Raw genomic sequence first — 24494 nt, forward strand, 5'->3', positions numbered from 1 at the left:
CCCTCTCCCTTCCTCTGTGCCCTGACCATAATAGAACTATGACCTCTGTTCACAGGTTGATGCTCAACCACTGAGCCGCACTGGCTGGGCAATGCGGGTTTTTTTTTTAATCACGATAACTGAGACTAAATGACCCATCCTGACCACAGGCATGGCTCCGGGAAGCTTTTGGGAAGACTTGCAATTGACTAAGGTGAGAGCAGACTTGCCTCCACAGGTGAGATCAGAAAGCTGGGGCCGGGACCAGGTCCCTCTGGTCCCTGCAGCTCCTGACCGCTGGGGGGCGCTGGAGGGTTTCACAGGTCCCAGGGCTCTGCCCAGGAGCATGCCCACTGGAGAACAGTCACCACGGGGGAAATGGTGGGGGTGGGGCTCTGCGTCAGAGCACAGGTGTCCGCACTCCTCCTCCTGCGGACTCGGAAGCCCCTGCCAGACTCTCGGTGCTCCCCCTGCGCTCAGACCTCCAGGGGCCTCGCTCTGTAAAGGGGATGCAGGGCTTGAGGGCCTGGCCTCCAAGGACAGTCACCAAGTGAGCCGCGCACAGCCTCTGCTCCCCCCACAGCCCATCCTGCAGCCTCCGCTCCCCCCCAGCCCATCCTGCAGCCTCCCCTCCTCCCCAGCCCATCCTGCAGCCTCCGCTCCCCCCCAGCCCATCCTGCAGCCTCCCCTCCTCCCCAGCCCATCCTGCAGCCTCCGCTCCCCCCCAGCCCATCCTGCAGCCTCCCCTCCTCCCCAGCCCATCCTGCAGCCTCCGCTCCCCCCCAGCCCATCCTGCAGCCTCCCCTCCTCCCCAGCCCATCCTGCAGCCTCCGCTCCCCCCCAGCCATCCTGCAGGCTCCGGCCTCAGCCCACCGTCAGCCCGGAGCGTCTGGGGTCCTCCACCCTCCCCATCTCAGCTGTTGGGTGAACCGGCTGGTCACACCCAATTCCCAGATTCCGGAAAGGCCCCGGATGCGCACACCACCACCATTCCTTCCGAATATTTGTACTGACTTCAGAGCGGAAGGGAGAGGGAGAGAGAGAGCAACATCAGTGAGAGAGAAGCATGGCCGGCTGCCTCCTGCGCGCCCCCCGCTGGGGATGGAGCGGCCCGGAGGTGTGCCCTGACCATGCCCGGTCCTAGGCCGGCGCTCAGCCCCGGTCCGCGGCCAGGCCCCACGGGGATTCCGGGGCGCCTTTCGAGGGGCCGTCCCGCCGCCTCGGGAATCCGGGAGCCGGACAGGCGCAGGGCGAGGCCTCGGCGGGCGGGAGCCTCCGGGACAGCCCGGGAGGGGAGGGCGCCCGCAGCTCCGGGCCGCCGGGCACAGGGCGGGGCCGGGCCGCGGGCGGCTCCCGCCTCCCCAGCCCCACCCGTCGACGGGCGCTTCCGGAGGCCGGGCCGGGCGGGGCGGGCGGGGCGGGAGGAGGTGGGGCGGGCGGGGCGGGAGGAGGTGGGGCGGGCGGGGCGGGAGGAGGCGGGGCGGGAGGAGGCGGGGCGGGCGGGGCGGGAGGAGGTGGGGCGGGCGGGGCGGGGCGGGCGGGGCGGGAGGAGGTGGGGCGGGGCGGGGCGGGGCGGGGCGGGGCCGCGGCCTCGGAGGCGCCGGCTCCCGGAGGCCGGGCGGGCGGGGCCGCAGACGGGGCGCCCGCGGCGGGCTGCATGGGGCTCCCGCGCGGCGCGCTGCTCTGGCGGCTGCTGCTGCTGCTCGGCGCCGTGGGCTCGGGGGTCCTCCTCACGCTCCTCTCCGCGGCGGGGCCGCGCCCGGGGCTCTGGGCCGGAGCCAGGTAGGGCGGCCGGACTGACGGGGCGGGCGGGCGGCTCCAGCGGGACCCGGACCCCCCTCTCCGTCCGACCGCGCTGCCGGGACCACAGCCTCGTCCCGGGACCTGCCCGGGCGCCCCGCCTGCGGGCGAACCCCGCGTCCCGATGGGAAACTCTGCGTCCGATCACACAGCCCCGTGTGCGCGGGGAGCCCTCTCCCGTGTCTGCGGGAGCCCTCTCCCCTGTGTCTGCGGGAGCCCTCTCCCCCGTTTGCGGGGAGCCCTCTCCCCCGTTTGCGGGGAGCCCTCTCGGTAACTTTGGGGGCCAGGACCCACGTCTTCCGGTTCCCACGTGGCCGGATCCCCGCGCCCTGGCGCCGTCCCTGCCTGCCCGGGCGGCTCCCTCTGCCCGCGGTTCGCCGGGTGGATAAGCGCCGCCGGGCGGACTCCCGGGAGCCGGGCCAGCTCTGGGCTCGTCAGGTTTGCCCTCCGCGCTCTGCCCCCGCCCAGCGCCCCCGCACCTGCCTTCAGGTGCGCCCCACGGGGAGAAACCCCAGCCTGCCGGTGGGCTCCAGCCAGGAGCCGCCGCCAAGCGGACAGAGCCCGGTGGGGGGCTGCAGGGGCTCCCCAGCGCCTTCGCACCTGCCCTGCCGCTCCCAGCCTCGTCCCTTGCTGCAGGTGGAATGGGAGGAAAGCAAAACCCGGCCTGCTTGGGGGGAGGGGGGGAGACAGAGGACACCCACAGTTACAAACAGTTATGGGATCTCCTGTGGTGGGAACTTACATGAGGAAAGAGCTGGAGAGGGGTGGCTGCTAAGGAAGGGGATCTTGTGAACTTTATGTAAGGACTGGAGGCCTGGTGCACCAGTGGGTCCCTCGGCCTGGCCTGTGGGATCAGGCTGAGATTGGCTCCCCAGCATCCCGAAGGGTCCGATTGCGAGAGGGCACAGGCCAGGCTGAGGGACCCTGCCGGGGCACCATTGGGACTGGGGAGGGATGCCGGAGGTTGGCCGGCTGAGGAGGGACCGTGGGAGGGCTCCAGGGCACATCCGGCCTGTCTCACTCAGTTCCAAGTGGCTGGACTGTCACAGTGTCTGCCCCCTGGTGGTCAGTGCTTATCATAGTGAGCTATTGAGAGGCCTTAGCATATCATCGGCATATTACACTTTGATTGGTTGAACAGACAACTGGGCACTTAGCATATTAGGCTTTTATTATAGGATGTCTGAAAATACAGACAGCCCTGGCCAGTGTGGACCTGTGATATCTCTCTCTCTCTCTCTCTCTCTCTCTCTCTCTCTCTCTCTCTCTCTCTCTCCCCTTCCCTACCTCCCTTCCACTCTCTAAAAATAAATGGAAAAAATATCCTCTGGGGAAGATTAACAAAAAATTAAATAATAATATACCATTAAACATCCTTTGAAAGTATTGGATACACTTTTAAATATGAGGTTTGCTGCACATCCATTATACCTCAACAAAGCTTTATGTATGTATGTATGTATGTATGTACGTACGTACGTACTTTTGGCTAATCCTCACCTGAGGATATTTTCCCGTTGATTTTTAGAGAGAGTGGAAGAGGAGGGAGAGAAGACACACACATCGGTTGGTTGCCTCCCGCAGGCACCTCCCAGGGAGTCCTCAGAGCTGCGCGGGGCTGGGAGACCTGGGCACTGAGGGCGCCTAGAGATGAGCAGCCTCCCTGAGACTGGGGGGTGCAGGGCAGGCCCCACCTCGTCCCCTGCCCTCTCCCTCCTGTCTGCTCCTGCCTGTCCCGTCAGGCTGTCCTCCGCCGGCCGCCGTTAGAATCCCTGGGGACGGCCGCCCATCAGTCCGAGTGCTTTTCAGCTCACTGCGGGCTCTAGGCCGAGAGAAGCGTCCGGGTTCCTCCCCAGAGGCCCTGCTGTGCCCACGGACGGAACTGCAGGATGAGTGGGTGGCCAGGTGGCCGGTTATGGGGGTGCCCTGCCCGCCCTCCGGCCTCAGAAACCTGCAGGGAGAGGGCAGGCTTCACTGTGACACGCTGTGCCCGCGCTCAGAAGCCAACAACAGGGCCTTTGTTTCCCGCACGCCGCCTGCTCCTGTGCAGAGCGCAGGGGGGTGGGGAGGCCAGGGCCCCTCCTTCCTTCCGGGTGGAGGGTCCCCTTCGCCTGGGGCCTCCTGGGAGGTGGGGCTGGGCCATAACCTCAGCCCCTTGCCCCTGCCGAAGGGACACGAGCCAGAGGCTGGTAACCATAGTAACGTTTGGGTAGAGGACACGGTGTGAGGGAACAGGTGCTCCATTTGGACTCACAACTGAGTGACACGTGACGGGATTACTGGTCATGTCAACACGGCTATCCCTGCTGTCCTGGCTCGGACTCAGGTTCCGAGTTTAGTAACTTCCCGAGATCATGGACTACAGACTTCGGGAGTCAGGGACAGACCTGCCCTTGACCGTAACCCTGAGGGCTGGAGCCAGGGTGACCCTTTCCCGCCCCACCTCCCCCACCGTCGCCAAGGGCACCCTCTCATATGGTCACAATTCCAGCGGGCTGGCCAGCTTTCCTCTTGTTTGCTTTTAACCCTTACCTGAGGGCATTTCCCCCCACTGATCTTTAGAGGGAGCTTGGAAGGGTGGGGGAGGGGGAGAGAGAGAGGAACACTGATGTGAGAGAGACACATGGACTGGTTGCCTCCTATACGCGCTTGGACCAGAGCCGGGATCAAACCTGTAAGCGGTACATGCCTGGGAATCGAACCCTCAATTCTTCGGTCAGGGGGCTGGCCTCTAACCACTGAGCAACCAAGCAGCGCCGTATCTTCGTCTCTGAGCCACTGGCCCTGTGAACGCACATGCCGCTGCTTGCCGGGGTCTCTCCCTCGGGGGTCCGGCGGCCAGACGTAATTGTGTGGGAGCACTCTGTGCCTCAGGAGCGAGGCCGGGACAGGCATCAGCCCAGAAATAGGGTCAGAGGGACGGAAGCCTTTGACCCTGACGGAGCCAGACCCCTGACGTGTGCCTTCTCTCCCAGGACCACCACAGCGTTCACTGGACCCAAGGCAGCGCCTTCTGGGACGAGGAAGGTACGGTGGCCGCGCTCTGCTCGGAGCACCTCCCGTCAGCGGGGAGGGGGGCAGGAAGACAAGCCCAGGAGGACATTCTCAGGAGCCTGCGGGCAGCTCTTCGGGCCCCACCCTGGGCCCCAGAAGGAAGCCAGCAGCCAGCAGGGCTCCTCAGACCTGGCCACTGGGCTCTGCCCCCGAGAGGACGGGGCAGTAGGCTCCCTGGGGCACAGCCAGCTGAGCAGTTCTTGGAAGTCCTGTGATTTATGTGGAGAAGGCCTGTGGGTTTGAGGTGCTACTTCCCCAAATGCCTTCTAACTACAGAAGCCACTCTGAAACCGCTCGCCAGAGCAGACACCAAGCCCTGGGGAGACGACCGTGTTTGCCTTGAGGGTGTGAGACCCTTCCCGCCCGGCTCTGTAGCGGAGTCCGTGGCGGCTGTGGGTGAGGCGAAGCCGGGAGCCCTGAACTGGCCCGGAGGACGGAGCAGCAGGGACGCTGCGCCATGTGCTGTGCACAGGCTGTGTGTGCTCCGAGCCAGTGCCGGGAGAGCACCGGGGACACGCGAGCGCCACCCCCAGGAAGGGACGTGGAGGAACACACATGCGTGCACGCACACTCCGCCTGCCCCGTCGGTGGTAAGCCCTCCCCTGCCATTCCACAGAGCTCAGGAGCCGCCCTGCGGTGCCCAGGCCACAGTGGCTCTCCGAGGCCAACCGCCACACTGAGCAGCGCTCACGTCCACAGCGCTGAGCGGCTGTGGGCGAGTGCTGGACCCCTAGCCCGTTTCCCACAAGCCCTGGCGCCTGAGTGCACAGCTTCAAGGTTACCGAGGAACGTCTGTGTCACATTACAGCAGGAATGACCACACGCAGCTCTTCCCTGCGGGGCCCTGATCAAACCGGCACCCTCACCAAGAGGCCCCTCGGGGAAGAAGCCCGCCAGGCAGCGGGGTGGGACTGCCCCGGGGGCTGCAGGCGGATGGGGCCGGGCCTGTTCGGTATCTGCCCTCCTCCCCCAGGTCCCTGTGTGCCCAGGCACTGAGAGGTTTGTTAGGTTGTAAATCAGAAGACGCCTTCATCAATAAGCCACGTTTATTTGGAGTCTTTTTCATTTCGCTAGTGCCAGCGGGCCCAGAGGAAATACTTGTTTCTCAAATTCTGGGGCCCCAAATAGAGGAAGTTCTTTCTACATATGCCTTTTTCAGTTCTTTGTCTTCCAAATTTGGAACAAGACCTCCGGACTTCTGAGAAAAAGTTGCTGGGACAGGGCCGTGAGACCGTCTCTCAGGGCCTGGCGCCAGCACTGACAACTCTGTCTGCCACCTAGTTTCTGGCCTCTCTGGAATGGGAGTGGTCTCGTTTTCCCTATTATTTAAGCAAGCAAGCGTTTACAGAGGCCAGAATAGCAGGGTTACCATTTCAAGCAGCAGTTTCTACAGAAGAGGGAGATTACTATGCTCAGTTTCCTAGGGCTGCTGGAACACACGATCAAACGCGGTGGCTTAAAAGGAGAGACCTTGTTCCTCGCAGTCCCGGAGGCCAAAGGCTGACACCCAGGTGTCCGCGGGACCGTCTGGGGGCCGCGTCCTGGCCGCCTGCACCTTCTGGGGCTCCAGGCCTCCTCGGCCCGTAGCCGCGTCCCTCACTCTGCTGTCAACACGGGGCTCCCTGGAGGGGCACTGAGCTTGGGGCCCACCTGGATGCAGTGTGACCTCATCTCAGCCTCCATCTGCACAGGCCCCACTTCCAACCAGGCGCGTCCCGAGGGTCTGGGCAGACAGGACTCCTGTAGACACCGTTCAACGCAGCGTGAGCGGCGGCTGGAAGAAACACGCTTGCGTCTCCCGAAGCCCTGTCTCCCAGCCCCGCAGCCAAGATGCCAGAGCCCACAGGATAAATCACAGGCTTCGATCCAGAACGCACACCCCAGAGAATTGGCTAGCTCACCTCCTCCAAAGGCGGGCAGGTCTCACCCATAGGTGGGAAAACGCCCCAAAATTTACCCCCGAGTGAGGAGCCGGAGCCGGAGGCAGAGCCAGCAGGCCACAGAGATGTGGCGTCCAGGGGGCTGGGCAGGGGAAACCCAGAAAGCTCTCTGATCCCCAAGTCTGGAGGAGGGAGGCCACCTCTTCCCTCCCACCCCCGTGGGGCCTTCAGCTCCTGGAAGGTTCTCAGCCCCCGAGTTCAGCCCTCTCTCTTCTCACCCACAGAGCAGGCCCTGCAGACACTCGCTCGCTCAGGCCGTCCAGCAGCACCCCCACTTCCGGGCTCTGTTCAACTTCTCGCAGCCGGTGCTGCTGGCCGGGGGCCTCTTCTCCCAGGAGCTCTGGGACAGCCTGAGCCAGCGCAGAGCCCCCTACGGCTGGCAGGGGCTCCCCCGCCAAGGTAACCACCCCTGGCCCCGGCTGGGCTGGCTGCTGGCCCTGAGGCCAGGCCTTCCTGCCCTCCCAGCACTGGGTGTGGCCCGGCCCGGTGCCCCTTTACCCCAGGCTACGGGACTCCGCTCACTTTCCCGCCCACAAGCACCAGGGGGTCGGCGAGAGGGGCTTGGCTCCGGCCCACCCAATGCTCTCACCGCCCTGGGGCCTCCCTGGCAGAAAGCCGGCCGGGACAGGGCATGGGGCCCCAAGCAGCCTGCTGACGGGGCTGCTGTCAGACCCCCCTCCCCGCTAACTCCGCCCACCCCCATGCCCAGGTTATTCCTCCTGGAATACCTGTCCCCCTCCGGCCCCTCGGACATGTCACCCCCACCCTCTGTGCCTCCTGGGAGGGGCTGTTGTCCCCACACCAGCCTCTGCATGAGGTCCCCTCCCGGCCCACAGACATCGCCTCCACCCTGAGCCTCCTCAACAGCTCCGAGAGCGCCCAGCTGCTGGGCTCCAGGGAGCCGCGTGGGGACTGCGTCCGGTGCGCAGTGGTGGGCAACGGGGGCATCCTCAACGGCTCCCGCCAGGGGCTCAACATCGATGCCCACGACTACGTGTTCAGGTACACAGAGCAGGGGCAGCGAGGAGAGGAGGGGGCAGCGGGGAGGGGAGGGGGCAGTGGGGAGAGGAGGGGGGCAGCGGGGAGGGGAGGGGGGCAGCGAGGAGAGACAGGGGGGAGGGGAGGGGGGCAGCGAGGAGGGGAGGGTGACAGGGAGGGGAAGGGACATGGGGGAGGGGAGGGGGGCAGGCAAGAGTGGGGAGGAGCTGTCCCCTGAGGGAGCATCTTCCATGGTGTGGACCACGCAGCAGCCCCAGGTGGCTCTGCAGTTGTTACAGGCATGGGCACGGGCATGTGCAGACAGACATGCCACGGCCCCTGAGAGGAAGGAGCCGCCGGGACAGATGTGCCCGCTGCAGGGGTGTCCCGTGGAGGAGGAGGATGGGAGCCGGTCCGTGGCCCGGGGCGCGGCCTGTAGGCGGGGACGGGTGGCCGGGCCTGGGGAGGAGTCCCACACGGTGCGTGACCGCCCGGTCCATGGGCTCTGTTTGGACCAGACTCAATGGTGCTGTGATCAAAGGCTTCGAGCAGGACGTGGGCACCAAGACCTCCTTCTACGGCTTCACTGTGAACACCATGAAGAACTCGCTCATCGCCTACAGCGCAGCGGGCTTCACCGCCGTGCCCCAAGGGCCGGTGAGGCCTGGGGAGCCCAGGGTTCCCGAGCCCCGGCCCCTGGCTGTGGGATGGAGCTACTGAGGAGGGGGCTGTCCTGCGGGGCAGGGCCTCCCTGCGGGCAGGACCAGACGTGGCCTGTTCCCACCGGCCGGCCCTGCTGTCCCCACAGGACCTGCGCTACATCTTCATCCCCTCAGGCCTCCGTGACTACGTGATGCTGAGATCGGCCGTCCTGGGCGTGCCGGTCCCCAGTGGCCACGATAAAGGTGACAGGTGAGCAGCCACAGGGCAGGGCGGGTGAGGCCATTGCTGCCCAGAGACCCCCCAGGAGGCCCGGTGGGCGAGGGCGGGAGCAGCTCCCAGGGCTCGGGGTGCTGTCCTTCCCCCCAGGAGGGCCGGGTAAGCCTCACGTCCCGCACCTCCGGGCCCCGCACCTCCCGGCCCGCTGGCTGCAGGCTCGAGGGGCCGCTGTTCTGAAGGAGCAGGCAGACCTGGCTTCGGCGCTCCAGGCTGCTGTCCCCAAACCAGCCTGCCGCCAGCCGGCCCGGAGGGCAGAGGGCCGGCCTCCACGCCATCGTCCCGGCAGGCACCTCCCAAGGCTGGCCTGTGGCCCGGCGTCCCGGGAGCGGGAACAAAGGGCACTCTGTCCGGCCGCCCGCGTCCTGGGCACAGGCCTGGGTCCAGCTCTCCTGAGCACGTCCTGGCCTCAGCCCGGCCCTCGCCTGGTGCTGCTGGCCCTTCCTCTGAATCAGGTGCTGGGAAGTCACCCCACCCCTGGCCACACAGGGACCCCGCCCATCTCAGAGCCCCCAGCCGGGAGGGGCGGTTCCCCTCCAAGGCCAGGACAGCAGCCCCTCCCGGCGGGCCCCCCGGCCCCTCCCCCCCTGTGATTACCCAACAATTACCCACAATGCTGAGGGGTCATGCTGGGGGGCTTTGTGACATGGGCGGCGGGGGACCAGGCTCTGGGGATGCTGGCTCAGAGCCCTTGGGGTGCTCACAAGCCTTCCCAACACCAATGAGTTCCCCCTCCCAAACCCCTAATCCGTCCCCTACCCAGTCCCCCTCCCAGTCCCGGACCAACTACAACAGCAGCCCAGCCGGCCAGCAGCCCTACTCCAGCTCGGGTGGCTCAGCCCCTTCCCCATCCCCCACCCGGCCCTCCTCCCGCGGCCCCTCTCACCCTCCCACCCCTACGGCTTCCCAACCCGCTTCCCAACCCACCTCCCAACCCACCTCCCGCAACCCCTCCCTGAACCCCAGCCCTCATTCCCAACACGTGTCTCGCACGTCTCCCCAGAGCGCCACCCCACCCCCCTCCAAGTCTCCCTCCCAGTCTGGTGTGAAGCCCGCCTCCCGAAACCACTCCCAGACCCCCCCGGGGCACTCCTCCAGGTCCCCCTCCTACAGCCCCATCGGCTCGGGATCCTACATCGGGTCCGTTTCCATTTCGGGCATCCCGTCCCAGATCACCCCCTATGTGCCCCGCTTCCTGAAGGAGCCCCCCTTCTTCCAGCCCCCCACATCCTCCTTGCCCCTGTGCCCGCCCCCCAAGTACGAGCGGCGGCCCGCCCCCCCCCAGCGCCCCCCGCCCCCGGACTCCCTCTACTTCCCTCTCCTCCCGCCCCCGCCCCACTACCCCAACGCCACCTGCAACTTCCGGACGCCCCCCAACCTGTTCACGCCCCCGAGCTCGCTCACCTACCGGCTGCCCACGGACGTGCTGGTGGGCGCCAAGCCGCCGGTGGTGGCCTCGGTGCTGCCCGCCACCTTCTACACGCCCTTCTCCCGCTACTACTCCCAGCCGCGCTTCTACTACCGCACCCTGCCCCACCGCCGCTCCCTGCAGTTCGAGAGCCTCAACCGCTCCGTCCGCTTCATCTCCAAATAGGCCTCGCACCTATTTCGGACCAGAAGCCCCTGCCAGCAAATTCAAGCTGCTCCACCCAGCCTTCATCAGCTACCTGACAGAGAGGTAGGTGGTGGGAGACAGGCCTGCCCGCAGGCCCACCTGCTGTGACCGAGCCAGAGCCTCCTGCCAGGCTGGTGCCGAGGCCTTCCACTGGTCTGGTCTCTACATCAGTGCCTCGGTGGAGGTGGTGGGTCAATCAGGGGAACAGGAAACCGGGAGAACTCGAGGCCTATTTGCCAGGGCTGTTTATTTTTTAAAAATAGTTACTGATTTCAGAGAGGAAGGGAGAGGTATAGAAGCATCAATGAGAGAATCATTGATCAGCTGCCTCCTGCACGCCCCACTCTGGGGATCAAGCCTGCAACCCAGGTGTGTGCCCTGATCGGGAATCAAACGGTGACCTCCTGGTTCATAGGTGGATGGGGCAGCGCCGATGGGCGCCAGGGCTGTTCACACAGGCGCAGGCTGGGTGCGGGCCAGTAATGGGAGCTGAGCTGCCACCGTGTTCAGGCCGAGACGAGCACAGGGAGGAGCCAGGGAGCGAGAGCTGACCTCCTGCCCAGACCCTGCCTGTGCTTCTCCGTGGCGGGGCAGGGTCACTGGGCCACCTGGCGACATCTGGTTGTCACCAGGAGTGCAGGCACCACTAGCACGAGAGGCCAGGGCTGCTGCTGACCATCTGTAACGCACAGGACGCCCCGCAGCCGAGAGCGACCTGGCCCTCCATTTACTTTAAAATGTATTCTCATTGACTTCAGAGGGAGGGAGGGAGAAAAACATCAAAGATTAGAGGATCATTGATCGGCTGCCTCCTGCACACTCCCCACTGGGATAGAGCCTGCAACCTGGGCCTGTGCCCTGACCGGGAATCAAACTGTGACCTCCTGGTTCATAGATCGATGCTCAACCACTGGCCCTTGAAAGTGTCACTAGTGCAGCAGCTGGGTGAGCCCGGGAGCAGTGAGGGGACGGTGGGCCTGGGCGGCGGGAGCCCAGCAGTCGCAGCACGTGCAGAGGAAAACACGGGCGAGGCCGGGCCTGCCCGGCGGGAGGGCAGGAGGTGGCAGTCAGGCTGGATCCTGCTGTGGCTCCCCTGACGGGCCCAACCCTCTTCCGCACCAGTCGCCTAAGGAGGCGGCTCACAGGAGCGGAGGTCATAGGAGCTCACTGTCCCCCAGGAGAGACTCGACGGGAGGGGCCTTTTGTTGGTCATTGTGATGTAACTATCAAGCAGGTATGCAAGACCTAAATGAGTTTCAATGCCGATTTGCTTCCAGGTTTTTGAAATCAAAGCGGATTATCTCAAAATTTAAAGACATATATATGCCTAGTACCGGGGCCCTCATGCTGCTGACAGCGTTACACACCTGTGACCAGGTAAGAGCCTGCTCTCGGGAACAGAGTTTATCCCAGAGTGGATGGAACCGGTTTATCCCAGAGCCTCTCACCTCACCTGCTGGGCCTGTCCTGTGGGGGAAGGATCCCCCAGCTGCAGGAGGGGTCTGGGAAGGCATGGGGGAATCGCACCCAATAGCCAGGGTCCTGGAGAGGCCAGCCCCTGCCCTCGTCGCAGGGCAGCCACTCTACACATGACCAATCTACTCTTCTGAAAGCTGCCTTCTCAACGGAAGTGGCTGGGATAGCAGGGTTACCACACACACACACACTTGCTGGTCACCGAGGGACTACCACAGGGGCCACAGGGAAGACTCCGTGGCTCCCAAAGGCAGGCAGTGACCCTGAGGCCACCTGACTCTGGGCCTCCACCTTGTCCATTGTGAAGCGGGAATCTCATTTGTGAGCTGCAACCATGTTCACCTGCATCTTCACACAGGTGTGGGGTGGGGGAGAGGGTGGGGGCGGGGGCGGGGGCGGGACTGGGCTTTCCTGAATTCCTGTCACTTGACGTGTGCACACAGCAGCTCGATGCGTCTCTGTGCAGGTTAGTGCCTATGGATTCATCACAAGTAACTACTGGAAATTCTCCGACCACTACTACGACCGAGTTAAGCAGCCACTGATATTCTATGCAAACCACGATCTGTCCCTGGAGGCAGAGCTGTGGTGGGACCTGCACAAGGCGGGCATCCTGCAGCTGTACCAGCACCGAGCGTGACCCTTGCCCAGCTGGGGGCCAGCTCCCCGAGACCCACTCCTCCCCTCAGGTGGCACCGAGGTGCCTTTGTGACATCACTGCTGCCTGTTCACTGTGAACACCCCATCTTGCCCTTGGCTCATCCAAGAAAACCCGAGCCTGAGACAGACACCCCCCGGATTCGTTTAAAACTGAAGACAACACTCCCAGGATGTGACTGTCACCCGCACCAAGGGCAGGCATACCCAAGGCCAGTGGGAGGCGGGCAGCACCGGAAGTCAGTGGAGGCCTCGGCCACACTCCATCACCGGCACCTGCACACTCCCAGCCAGTTCACCTCAAGGACACGCCTTCACCTTTCTGCTGCCACGACCGCCACACGAGAGCCATGGGGAGGGGCCGCAGAGGGCAGAATGTAACCTGACACCAGATCATTGCATAAACATGGATGGCCACCTTCGCTGTGTGTGGAGGGGAGTAGCATGTACCATGCAGGGTGTGGCGTGGCGGTCAGAGAACCATGGAAGGTTCTGGTATTTGGTGGGGGGCCCAGTACACAGAAGGCTGCCTGCCTCTGAGGGGATTCCTGTTAGACATAGTGCCACCTGGTCACCAAAAGGATGGAACCCCGTAATGAGCCCCTCACTCCGCACTGAGCTTGTGCCAACAATGGGAACCTGACTGACAGGCAGTCTCACTCAGGCCTTACAGGTGCCCACTGGAAGCCCAGCTGGCACACCCAGCCCTGAGCCCTGGGATCCCCAACCCAGCAGCTCCCAGGAGCCTGCTGCCTGCACTATGCGGGGCAGGGGCCTCCACACGGCTGGCTGGTAGGCAAGGACCCCTTCCCCCAGGGGCCAGGATCTGGCCTCCGGCAGCCCAATAAAGGGATATAAAATCAAGTTAGTGGGAAACCTACAAACACCCCAACACATCTAATCGCATCCTATGTATTGTTAAACCCAATTGTTGTTCGGTGAAACTCATTTACCGAGGAATGCCGAGTCACAATATACTGTTCTTGGGTCTCAATCTGAAATCCACAATGCTAGTCATTTGAAGATGTTTATTTGTGCTTGACAGGAATTCCACTGTGAGAAATGTTTTTCTAGGCGGAGCACCTGCTTCCCACAAAAGAGCACACTCAGTACACGTTAATCACCTTCCGTTCGCCGCCGTCGCTGCAGCCGCGCCAATACACAAGGAAATAGATCCCATACCGCGGTTTCCGAATGTTCTAGATTAATCCCCAATTTCACTAATTGCCCAAGATGTTCTGGGATAAACTCATTTTCTCTCAAATTATTAGGCTATTTTAAAAAACATACTTTTTTATTGATTTCAGAGAGGAAGGGAGAGATAGAAACATCAATGATGAGAAGCATTGATTTGCTGCCCCCCTGCACACCCCCTACTGGGGATCGAGCACACAGCCTGGGGCATGAACCCTTGACCGGAATCGAACCTGGGACCCATTGGTCTGCAAGCCAATGCTCTATCCACTGCGCCAAACCAGCTAGGGTTGTTTGGCTATTTTTGAAGATGAAGTCCACAGAGCTCTGAAATGATTCTCCTTTGGGATCATTTACAGGCGTTACTATTAGCAACAGGGGCTGCGGGGATCCAGCCGGCACACCTGGGAGGTCACCTGTAAAACCAGAGAATCATTTGACACAACAGCCAACAGTGACTCAACCTGAGGCTAGCTTTGAAGAATCACCAGGTTAGGGAAAAGGCAACCAGAGGCACGCATTCAAACCCAGGACGCCCAGTGCGTGGTGAGGCATGATGGGTACGATCAGATGGTCCCATGAGGCCGGTGAGGCCCCCGGAGACAGGCAGCTTGTTCTCAGGGGTGTGTGAGGGGGGGCGGGGGAGGGGGGTTGTTGCAGTGTTTGGGGAGTAGCCAGTCAAGACCAGCCACGAGGCTCTGGGGACATGTGCATTCACCTGCTCCAGACCCTAGTAACACGCCCTTTCAGTTGGTTGGGGCTGTTTTCAGGCTCACCAAGCCTCACCCCAAATAGCTTCCGTGGTGACTGAACAAACATGTGGCCTCGAATAGAGGCCACACACGCCCCACTTTGAAGCGGTGCCCCTCGAGCCTGGCACTAAGCATGTCCAGAGCCACTGGCACCTTCTTTCCCACATGCCAGTCATGCCTTTCAGGTGCAACTGGAGCCAATCTTAGAGACTCTGGGGCGAAGCACCCGAAACCAAACAGCAGGGCCGGCCCCGGCGCCAAGGCCAGAGGCAGCCGGCCCCAGGATCCCCCTGCGCAGCTGCAGACACTTGACTTCCCGTCCGCTTTCCTGAGAGATGTGACAATCCCTCTTTCATCTCAGTGAGGGCCTGAGCCAGCGCTGGCCACTGCCCAGCCCTGCCGTCTCGCAGCAGCCCGTCCCTCAGAGACATTAACCCAGGGGCCACGCCATTGGTCTTCAGGGTACCCAGCTTCCCTTGGGTCCATGCAATGTGATCCCCTATAAAACCTGCACCTTTAAGAGCGCAGGGCCAAGCCACCGCAAGCCTCAGAACAGACTGTTCTCCCTCAGTCAGAGGTTCAGACAGGGATAACGAACCATCACAGGCTGGGGGCTGCTTAGGGACAAGCAGGTGAGACGGAAACAGAAAACTTACAGCGGGAGGAACCGTCTCACTTGCTTCGGGCACAGCATTCAGTTCTGTGCCTCACCCTGCAGCATCTGACGGAGAAGACAAGCCTGTGTCAGTCCTTCCAGCCCCTCACAGAACCCCAAGCCCGGCAGGCCCAGGGCCGCGGTCCCGGGGCTACTTACTGCCGCTCAGAGGCTTCTCCTGGAGGGTCTGTTTCGGTCCGAAACCAAGCTGGACTGGCCTGGCAGGGAGAAATTGCAAAGAAAACCGGCTCAAGAATACGCAGGTACCTCTCTGGCCACTCACTTTCAAACCAGGCACAAATTATCTATAAGGAACTTGGGAAACTGAGTCTCAGACAACCACATTCCACACTGAAAGGCCTTTTTGGCCTTCAGACAGGGATAACACATCATCATGGACTCAGCTCCCACCACAGCACATGCAAACTAGTGCTTTCTTATCGAACTGCTGTACTCCCCTCATGAGCACTCATCCAACCACACCTACTGTGTTAGAGGGTCCTTTCCCTCAAGGGCAAACACTGACCCTATCTAGTGCTGGACGGACCGTGTCCAGACCTGACACACTGACAGTTCATAACCTTTATTTTTTGATAACCCTCCCCTGAGGACCTTCTTCCATTGATTTTTAGGGTGGAAAGGAGGAGGGGAGGAGAGAAACATCAATGAGAGGAGTGACAGGTTGAGTGGTTGCCTCCTGCATGCACCTCGGGCTGCAGATCGAGCCTACAACCAAGGTACGTGCCCTTGACTAGGAGTCGAGCCCGAGACCATTTGGTCTGAGGGCCAACGCTCTATCCAATGAGCCAGACCGGCCAGGGCAGTTCCTACCCTTTGAAAGGCAGAGTCTCCCTCAGCCCCGCTGTCTTACAGACGAGGGGTGTGTGTGTGTGTGTATAGCCTAGTCTTTCACGTGTCACAGTCAAGTGCAGATCACTCCTTCCGCAGCATTAACAGTGCCTGAGGCCAAGAATTAATGAAAAGCTGTTTTTCACTCATCTCTGTGCAGTACAGGCAAGTGGCTGTTTTTTAAGACGGGATTACGGATCCGCCTGTGAGCTGGTTAAAAATAGCCAGTCCTAATCTTGCTGTAATAAAAATCCCAGCTAAAAGCAGATCCGATCACCTATCCCTTGGTGCCTGCTCCCACACCGCCACACCCGGTTCTTGGGCCCCCGCATCCATGGCTTGGGGGGGGGGGGGTGTCCAGGAATGTGTACAGTGTAACATCGTAAGTGATTCTGACGCACACACAGGGCTGAGAAACACCTGACCCTGTTTTACAAATGAGTGAATAAGGCTCTGTGCGGCTATCTGGCACCTGGCCAGGCTAGAGCTCAAATCACTCACGTTGGTCCGATACAGGGTTACAATCTCAGCTCTACTGACCTTCTGGGGGGACAGTTCTTTTGTGCGGGAGCTGTCCTGTGCTTTGTAAACCACTGAGCAGCCCCCACCAGATCCCAGCCACACCGCCTGCCCCCAGCTGAGAACCACGGTCTAATCGAATCCTCACAACAGCTGAAACAATGCTGTGCGTGAGACAGCTTGGCGAGGAGCCTAGCACAGAGATCCTTACTACCCTGTTTCCCCGAAAATAAGACAGTGTCTTATATTAATTTTTGCTCCCAAAGATGCGCTAGGTCTTATTTTCAGGGGATGTCTTATCTTTCCATGCGCTAGGTCTTATTTTCGGAGAAACACGGTACTTACTCCCCTTAGCCCAGCAGTAACAATCCGGAAAGACCCCCACATCTCGGTGAAAGAGCTAAAAATCTCACCATTTATAGAAGTTTCCATCACGAAGATCCTTACACTCAACATCTGAAAATGATGGTCTTCACGTGACTTTTCTCAGTCCACAGCCCACATCTTGAACCTGAAGGAGAAGTGCGGGTAACATATTTCTCATCCCACTAGAAACAATGGTGTTTGTTCTCAAGACGCATTCACACAGCTGAGCCTCAGCAAGTCAGAACTCTTCACCAAGGAGGGCCTTTCCGACAGGGATAACGTTAAACTAGGGGTGTCGAACTCAATCAGAGAAGGGGCCAAAATCTAAAATCCAGCCTAAATCGCGGGCCGAATGGTTTACTGAACAGTCATAAACTGACAATGTCATAAACTGACAGCAGAGTGCAGTGATGACAGCGCGGTGCGGGCCACATTGCAAGGCCTGGCGGGCTGGATTTGGCCCGCGGGCCTTGTGTTTGACACATGTGCGTTAAACCATCCTCAGCTCAGGCTGTAGCCAACCCTTCTAAACCGCAGATAGCAGCCCACTCCTATCCAAGGCTCCCTTTCACCCCCTACACCGGTGGTCGGCAAACTGCGACTCACGAGCCACATCCGACTCTTTGGCCCCTTGAGTGTGACTCTTCCACAAAATACCACGGCTTGGGCGAGTCTATTTTGAATAAATGGTGTTAGGATAAGTTTAAAAATTTGGCTCTCAAAGGAAATTTCAATCGTTGTACTCAATATCTGGCTGTTGACTGAGTTTGCAGATCACACAATGCCTACGCAATGGTTTCAAACAGCGACACCTAGCGGCCTCCCAACCACACTGGCACAGACCCCTCACTTCCGGATTTATGCCAACAGGTGTCACAGAATGGACCTATTCTGAAGTTTCTTCAGAATAAAGTACGAGGCGGCGTATTTGACCGCTGCATGTGCCAGGCCTTCACACCGGCCCGGCTTCCTCACTGCTGGGACCCACCCCGACCCCGCCCGCACCCGGCCATCCTTCTCACTTCGGGGCTCCATTCATTCCTCTCGGGCTTCAACCTGCACGTCCGCTTCCGTCTCTGCAGATGCTCAAGGCAGGCCTGCGGGGAAGGAAAAGGTGACCGTGTGAGGAACTGTGTAAGAAGGCGGCTTTCCAAAACCTCCAGGCCCGCTCATTTCCAAACGCAGAATTCCGTAGAAACCGACGGGGGCGGCTCTCAGGGCTCTCCGGGGGGCCGCAGGGGTTCGGGCGTTCACACTCGCGACGCGGATTAACACCTGCCACGGCCGGCCGCCTCGGGCGGACCAGGGACCCCGCGGGGCCCGAAGCTCAGCCCACAGGCGGCCGCGCGGAGGCGCCCTTCCCGCCGAAGGCGGACCCCAGCCCTCTCCCTCCAACCGCGAAACCGCGCGCCGTTTGGAAAGCGTTTTCCCTTCCAGTATCTTAGCTAATCCTCCCAACCACCCTGTGAGGAGGAGGAGAGGTTGGGCGTCACCATTTTCTTTTTTTATTTGTCTTAAAATTAACTTTAGGGAGGAAGGGAGAAGGATAGAGAGAAACATCAATGATGAGAGAGAGGGAACCACTGATTGGCCCCCACTGTGGGGGATCGAGCCTGCAACCCCGGCAGGTGCCCTTGGCTGGACCTGAACCTGGGACCCCTCGGTCCGCAGGCCGACGCTCTACCCTCTGAGCCAAACCAGCCAGGGCTGGCGTCACCATTGCGCCTGTGAAAAAGGGAGGCCAAGTGTGCTAGCGCCCACAGAAGACCCGTGTCCCCGCTCCCGCAGTCTTACCATCGCCAAAGGCCTGAGGCCCGAGGCTGCTCGCCGACCCGGGCCCGCTCGGGAGCAGCCATGACCGCCAGCCACGCGGCCGACCTCGAGGAGGAGGAGGGCGGGGCCGCGCCTGCGCGCAAGTCTTCTCGGCAGTCTCGCTGGAGTTATCGCGATGTTGAGAAAGGGCTCATGGGAAACGTAGTCTAAAACCACGGCCGCTGTGGGTGGCCGCGTTTTGGGCGCGACCCTGGAGCCAGGGTTAAGATGGTGGCCACCACCAGGGGCAGCAGAGGGCCTGGGGGTGGGAGGCTTGATCTATGTATGAAGTTACCGCCGAGTGGAAAGGAAGATAGACGGTCGCTTTGGCTACTGAGGCTGGAGGGCTGGGGGGCGGTGATGGACGCAGAAAGTTGGAGGGGGCCTCACGAGGGGGACCCGTGAGGAAACTGAGGCACGGCTGGATCTCATCTAAATCCTCCTGTGGATTTCGGCCGGGGCGGGGAGGGGTCACTTGGGGTGGTTGGTTGCTTTAGGGAAGGGGAGGGAAAGATCCCAGAGAATTGTCCCACGCCCCGATCAGCTGCTTTTAAAGTTGGGGCGAGCGCGGTGAGGCTCGGGCGGCAGGGGGCGCCCGAGAGCCAGGGGCCGGGCTGCTCTGAATTCCCCTGAAGCCAGGCGCTATGGGTCCCCGCTGCCAATATCGAGAAGGAAAAATAATTACATTTTGAAAAAGAACGGAGAATAATGTGACACCCACCGGTACTTCTGAATGTTTGCCCTCATTTTTGAAGCAGACAATAGGGTAACACAACAACTGGAGCCAGGGCCAGAATCCACGCGCATCTGGGAATCAGGTTAAATGTGCAAGACCAGGGAGCCCCTTCTGCATTGCTCTCTCCCCTCCTCCGCCGCTCTTCAGCTCTGCCCCGAGGTATTTCGTCTGGATTATTCTGTGCACCGTAATGCCTGCTAATGCGTTGGAGCGGTAATATGTCCCAGGTGCTTGTTTTCAGGTTTCCGCATCTGTTTACATTTGACTCCCTTAATTTGATTACGAGGCCTGTGAGGCAGGAGAAGTCTTTTTTTTTAATTACCATTTTTTCCCTTTTTTAATGTCCTCAAAGTGCCTACTTGCTATTCAGCTGCCTTTGCTCCCAGTAAGAACTGAACAAATAATCATTAACTCAGCAGTAACCTCTATCTTGTGAAATTGGTTGTTGCGTTTCTCTGCCTTACCCTTAAAGACATTATTTTGTCTCATACTGGGAGAAAGAATGGGTTCTCTCTCCCTGCAAACTAAGCCCCTTTCATTTCAGACTTAAAGAGGAAACTCGGCCCCGCTCGTGTGGCTCAATGATTGAGCCTCAGAATGAACCATGATATCACAGTTCAATTCCCGGTCAGGGCACATGCCTGGGTTGCAGGATCAGTCCCCAGTAGGGGGGCCGATCAATGATTCTCATCACTGATGTTTCTCCCTTCCTCTCTGAAATCAATAAAAATATTTATTTAAAAAAAAAAAAAAAAAAGGGCTGAAACCGGTTTGGCTCAGTGGATAGAGCGTCGGCCTGCAGACTTAAAGGTCCCAGGTTTGATTCCGGTCAAGGGCATGTACTTTGGTTGCGGGCACATCCCCAGTAGGGGGTGTGCAAGAGGCAGCTGATCAATGTCTCTCTCTCATCGATGTTTCTAGCTTTCCATCCCTCTCTCTTCCTCTCTGTAAAAACTCAATATATATATAAAGAATATGTCCGAATGTAAGCAAGGGCTCAGAGCTGTTGAGACCAAGTGTTCATGCTGCTGGATTTCATGGCACCCAGTACCAGGAGGGGGGAGTTTTACGTCTGGTGGAATTATTACCCAGCTATTGCTCTCCGTAGTAAGGGTCTATGTTTATTGACGTGGAAAGAGCCGCACAGCTGAGTGACAAGTAGATCACAGGGCAGGAGTCCTCTCTGAGTGCAGAGGAGAAACCTAGTCAGGTGGCTGCTGTGGTCATGTGGGCAGCTCACTGAGTCCCCTTCACTGGCCGGGTTTAAGACATGATGTCCCGCCCTAACCGGTTTGCTCAGTGGATAGAGCGTGGGCCTGCGGACTCAAGGGTCCCAGGTTTGATTCCGGTCAAGGGCACATCCCCAGTAGGGGGCGCACAGGAGGCAGCTGATTGATGTTTCTCTCTCATTGATGTTTCTAACTCTCCCTCTCCCTCTGTAAAAACAAACAAACAAACAAACAAACATGGTATCAGAAACCCACAGAAATAGAAAGCAGTCTTTGGCATACATTCATTTCTTGACCTGGAGAGGGTCTTTCATTCTATTAGTAAGACCATGAGGAGGGTAGGCACATCCCGAGCAGCTGGCTGCTTACATGGGGCACTGGCACGGCAGGCACTGCTGGTTGGCATCGGCAGCTGTTCTTCCTCCATCTCACACACGGAGAAGACTCTTAGGATTGTGCCCAGGAAGCACCCAGCACGGGCCCGGCACATGGGACTCGGGCAAGAAACAGGACTCTTGTGATTTGAACGTGCTTCTTTTTTAATATAGTTTTGTTGATTTCAGAGAGGAAGGGAGAGGGAGAGAAAGATAAAAACATCAATGATGAGAGAGAATCATCGTTCGGCTGCCTCCTGAAAGCTCCATACTGGGGATTAAGCCCAAAATCTGGGCATTTGCCCTTAACCAGAATCGAACCCGGGACCCTTCAGTCTACAGGCCAACGATCTATCCACTGAGCCAAACCAGCTAGGGCTGAACATACTTTTTTAAATATTCACTCTCTTATGATTGTTTCCAAATCTGACTTTTCCACTAGACAAGGATCAGGTCTTCATTCTTGTGTTGCTTCTTTTTAACTCATCTTTATTACATACCATTGCATCTATTTACAGTGTACAGTTCAATAATCCAATAAACGTATGCACCCACATAACCCCAACCCCAGTCACCATCTAGGACATGTCATCACTCCAGAGAGCACCTTCATACCATTTTTGCGGCCAGTCTCCGTTTCCAGGCAACCGCTGGTCTGCTTCCTGTCATTATGAATTAGTTTGGCCTGTTCTAGAATTTCATACAAATGGATTCGTACAGCGGGTATTCTTTTATGTCTGGCTTCTCTCAATTATCCACGTTGTGGCTTGCGTCAGGAGTTCATTTCCTTTCCATTGCTGACTGCTATCCCATTATATGAACATACCACTGTTCTTATCTGCTCCCTTGTTTCTGGGTGGCTTCCAGCTTCCAGCTTGCAGCGATTATTAAGAAAGCTGCTGAGAACGTTTTTTTGCATCAGCCCTTTTGTGAACACGAGTCTTCATTCCTCACGGATAACTTCACAGGAAACTGCTGAGGGCTTTGTTTCCCAAGCAGATGTGACAGTTGTCCACACCCTCGCCAACACCTACGTGGCCAGTCTTTCATCTTAACCACTTTGGTGGTTGAAATTAGTAGTATCTCAAGTTTTGGATTTGCATTTCTCTGATGACCCATCATGTCAAACATCTTTCTGTGTGGATTGGCCATATGAATACTTTTTGTGTGACGTGTCTATTAAGACCCTCCCCCTTTTGATGGGCTGTCTTACTCATGTTAAATTGTAACCTTTCTCTCTCTATTTTGGATCGAGGTCCTTCCTCAGCTATCTGCTTGGCAGGTATTTCCTCACAGTCTTTCGGAGAATTTTGGCTGAGTCCAGTGTGTCCATTTTTCCTCTTTGGTCAGTGCTTCCTGTGGTCTGCGCAGGGGCCTTCCCTTTCCCCGGCGAATCGCCTTCATGGCACCTGTGTGCCCATCTGGGGACGCCACGCCGCCCGAGAGCAGAGCTCACCTCCTGTGGCAGCCTGGCTTCCCTCCCCGAGCCACAGGCCGTGCCGTCGGAGGCAGGCGCTGAGGGTCCGGGGTCACCTTCCGGCTGCTGCCTGTGGGCGAAGGTGTGCTTACGTTGTGCCCAGTGTTGTGCTTGTCCGTGGAAGGCGCTGGAATCCCTCTTGTGCCCACAGCACTGGCACACGGGCGCTCCGAAATGCTCATGCATAGGCGAGTCTTGGTGAGCACCTCCGGGTGCGACCCACTGTCCTCTGTGATTGGGGGGCTCTGAGGGCCCCAGAGGCCCCCCCCTTCCCTTCATGTCACTTCCGGGTGTCTTCCCGAGGACGGTCATTAGTCCTGACATCCCCGGCACAGCACACCGGCTCACACATGCTTATCAGAGGGGGCACCGAGGGCCAGAGAGGGCAGGGTCCCAACCAGCCAGCTGCGGGGCGGGCGGAGTTGGGTGTTCTGGGTGGGGATCTCACTGCTGTGCTAACCGGAGGGCCCAGTGGAATAATTGAAATGTATATTTTTTAATGCTTATGTCAGCTGGCTCCTGCCTGTAGTATAAAGCATGTGTGTGTGTTCACGTAGACGGGACTGACCATTCCTACCCAGGCTCATGGGTCCTAGCTCCTCAGCAGATCTTAAATGCTCTCCGCCGCCCTCAGCAGTACCCCACCAGGGGGCATGCTTGTCCCACAGAGAGGGCCTGCGGTCATGGGCACAGGCACTCTCTCCAGCTCACGTCCTCGGGTCCCCCTTGAGTCCTTGGGTCCCTCTTGGTCCCCACACTCTGCACCCTCCCCCCACAGAACCCAAAACAAACCCTCCCTCCTCCAGCTCCCTCTCCCACCCCCGAGGGGGAGCAGGCGCCACGGCTGAGCGGCTGAGCGGTGACCTCACTGTCTGTCATCCCTGAGGAAGAGCCTGGAGCAGCAGCTCCCTCGCCCCCTCCCTGGCAGGCGAGGACCAGTCCTCATGGCCTGTCTGGTCCGCCCTGAGTGACAGGGTCCCGGGGAGAGAGCCATGGGAGGGGCCTGGCAAACACCTGCAAAGGCGTCACAGGGCGGGGCCACCGCTCATCCCCGCGCCCGGCCACAGGTCACACAGGCTCTGGACTCAGGGCCTGTGTCCCACAGCTCCAAGCTCTGGCATCAGGGTGCTGGTGCAAGTCCTGCTCCCCCTGGCTGGGGTGACCTGGGGCAGACTCTGCCCTTACGGGTGGGGGCAGAGACCTCGGTTCCTGCCTCACCAACAAGACGAGGCTCCGATACAGCCCTGGGCACCGTGCCCAGCTCACCAGCCACCATGCCCAGCTCACCAGCGTTTGAGACACGTGAGCCATTCTTACTCACGTTAGTGCATCATTACTGCTGCATTACCGTGGGCCCAGTGCCAGCCGCCGGCCATTCCCCTCTGAGGCCCCCAAAGCAGCGTGACTTTCCTCCAGCGGAGGCCCTGGAGCCTGCGGCCAGCGGGCAGCCTGCCCCCATGCCAGCCAGCGGCCGCAGGAAGGCCGTGCCCACCTCATCTCCGGCCGGCGCCTCTCTGTACCCTCCTCCGGGACCACGCTGCCCGCTTCCACACAGCACACGTTCGGGATGGGCAGGTGCTCCCGGGAGGCATCTGCACGCTGGGTGACAGGACAGCAGCGCTGCGCCCGCCCCCCCCTCAGCCCCCGGGCGTCTTCCAGGGCAGACTGCAGCGCCCTGAGTCCCCCTCCCGGCCACTGGCTCTGCTTCTAGAATGCATCTCATTCGGCAGCCAGGAGCAGCCCGCCCTGCCACTGGGCTCCGCCGGCTGGGATTGGCATCGGAGAGGACAGAGAGGTGAGCGTCCAGATGGAGGACGGAAAGCGACAGGACAGCCACCTCCTGTCTCCGCAGATTGAGACTCGTGGCTGGAAGCAGAGCCAACGGCGGGAGGTGTCCAGCCAGGACCCCACGGGAGGTGGGCATGAGGCTCCCGGTGTCTCACCTCCGGCCTTCCTAGGCCCCCAGCCAGCAGTGCTCCCTCTGCTGTCCTCTCATTTATGTCAGCCCCCCCAGAACCCTCCCTCCCCGCCCAGGTACTGTGTGTGCGGAGAGACGGGGCAGGAGTGAGGGCAGGGGATGAGGACTGGCTGTTGGG

The 24494-nt window shown here is 60.0% G+C and overlaps 2 protein-coding genes and 1 long non-coding RNA gene across 4 annotated transcripts; 2 read left to right on the plus strand and 1 right to left on the minus strand.

The window, feature by feature from the left end:
- Nucleotides 1-1579: 1579 nt before the first annotated feature.
- ST6GALNAC2 (ST6 N-acetylgalactosaminide alpha-2,6-sialyltransferase 2) lies at nucleotides 1580-12857 on the plus strand. The gene is made up of 9 exons (XM_084862049.1): nucleotides 1580-1761; nucleotides 4755-4806; nucleotides 6998-7172; nucleotides 7610-7775; nucleotides 8270-8408; nucleotides 8560-8663; nucleotides 10282-10365; nucleotides 11580-11679; nucleotides 12245-12857. Exons 1-9 carry the CDS (start codon nucleotides 1637-1639, stop codon nucleotides 12416-12418), a joined length of 1119 nt encoding a protein of 372 aa, XP_084718175.1. The 5' UTR covers nucleotides 1580-1636; the 3' UTR covers nucleotides 12419-12857.
- Nucleotides 8692-10275, plus strand: LOC311611760 (testis-specific serine/proline-rich protein; the record flags this gene model as incomplete). Its single annotated transcript, XM_084864256.1, has 1 exon — nucleotides 8692-10275. A coding segment is annotated over exon 1 (975 nt), but the record flags the coding sequence as incomplete, so codon positions are not given.
- A 120-nt stretch (nucleotides 12858-12977) lies between the features above and the next one.
- LOC311610637 lies at nucleotides 12978-18674 on the minus strand. Of its 2 annotated transcripts, none has more exons than XR_014792988.1 (6): nucleotides 18565-18674; nucleotides 17793-17867; nucleotides 16818-16915; nucleotides 15196-15254; nucleotides 15038-15102; nucleotides 12978-14045 (listed from the first exon to the last, which is right to left on the minus strand). It is a non-coding gene; the product is annotated as an uncharacterized lncRNA (long non-coding RNA). The 2 variants fall into 2 exon arrangements; XR_014792989.1 differs by having other exon boundaries at nucleotides 17776-17867.
- Between the last annotated feature and the right edge of the window lie 5820 nt (nucleotides 18675-24494).

This window comes from Pipistrellus hanaki (assembly GCF_964339955.1).
Source record: "Pipistrellus hanaki genome assembly, chromosome: 16".
Classification (NCBI taxonomy): Eukaryota; Metazoa; Chordata; class Mammalia; order Chiroptera; family Vespertilionidae; genus Pipistrellus; species Pipistrellus hanaki.

Bases quoted from the DNA above. Each gene is read 5' to 3' on its own strand.
- ST6GALNAC2 (XM_084862049.1), top strand. From the start codon at position 1,637: ATGGGGCTCCCGCGCGGCGCGCTGCTCTGGCGGCTGCTGCTGCTGCTC. The intron at 1,762-4,754 runs GTAGGGCGGCCG...CTTCTCTCCCAG, and splicing joins GGGCTCTGGGCCGGAGCCAG to GACCACCACAGCGTTCACTG. The intron at 4,807-6,997 runs GTACGGTGGCCG...TCTCACCCACAG, and splicing joins CGCCTTCTGGGACGAGGAAG to AGCAGGCCCTGCAGACACTC.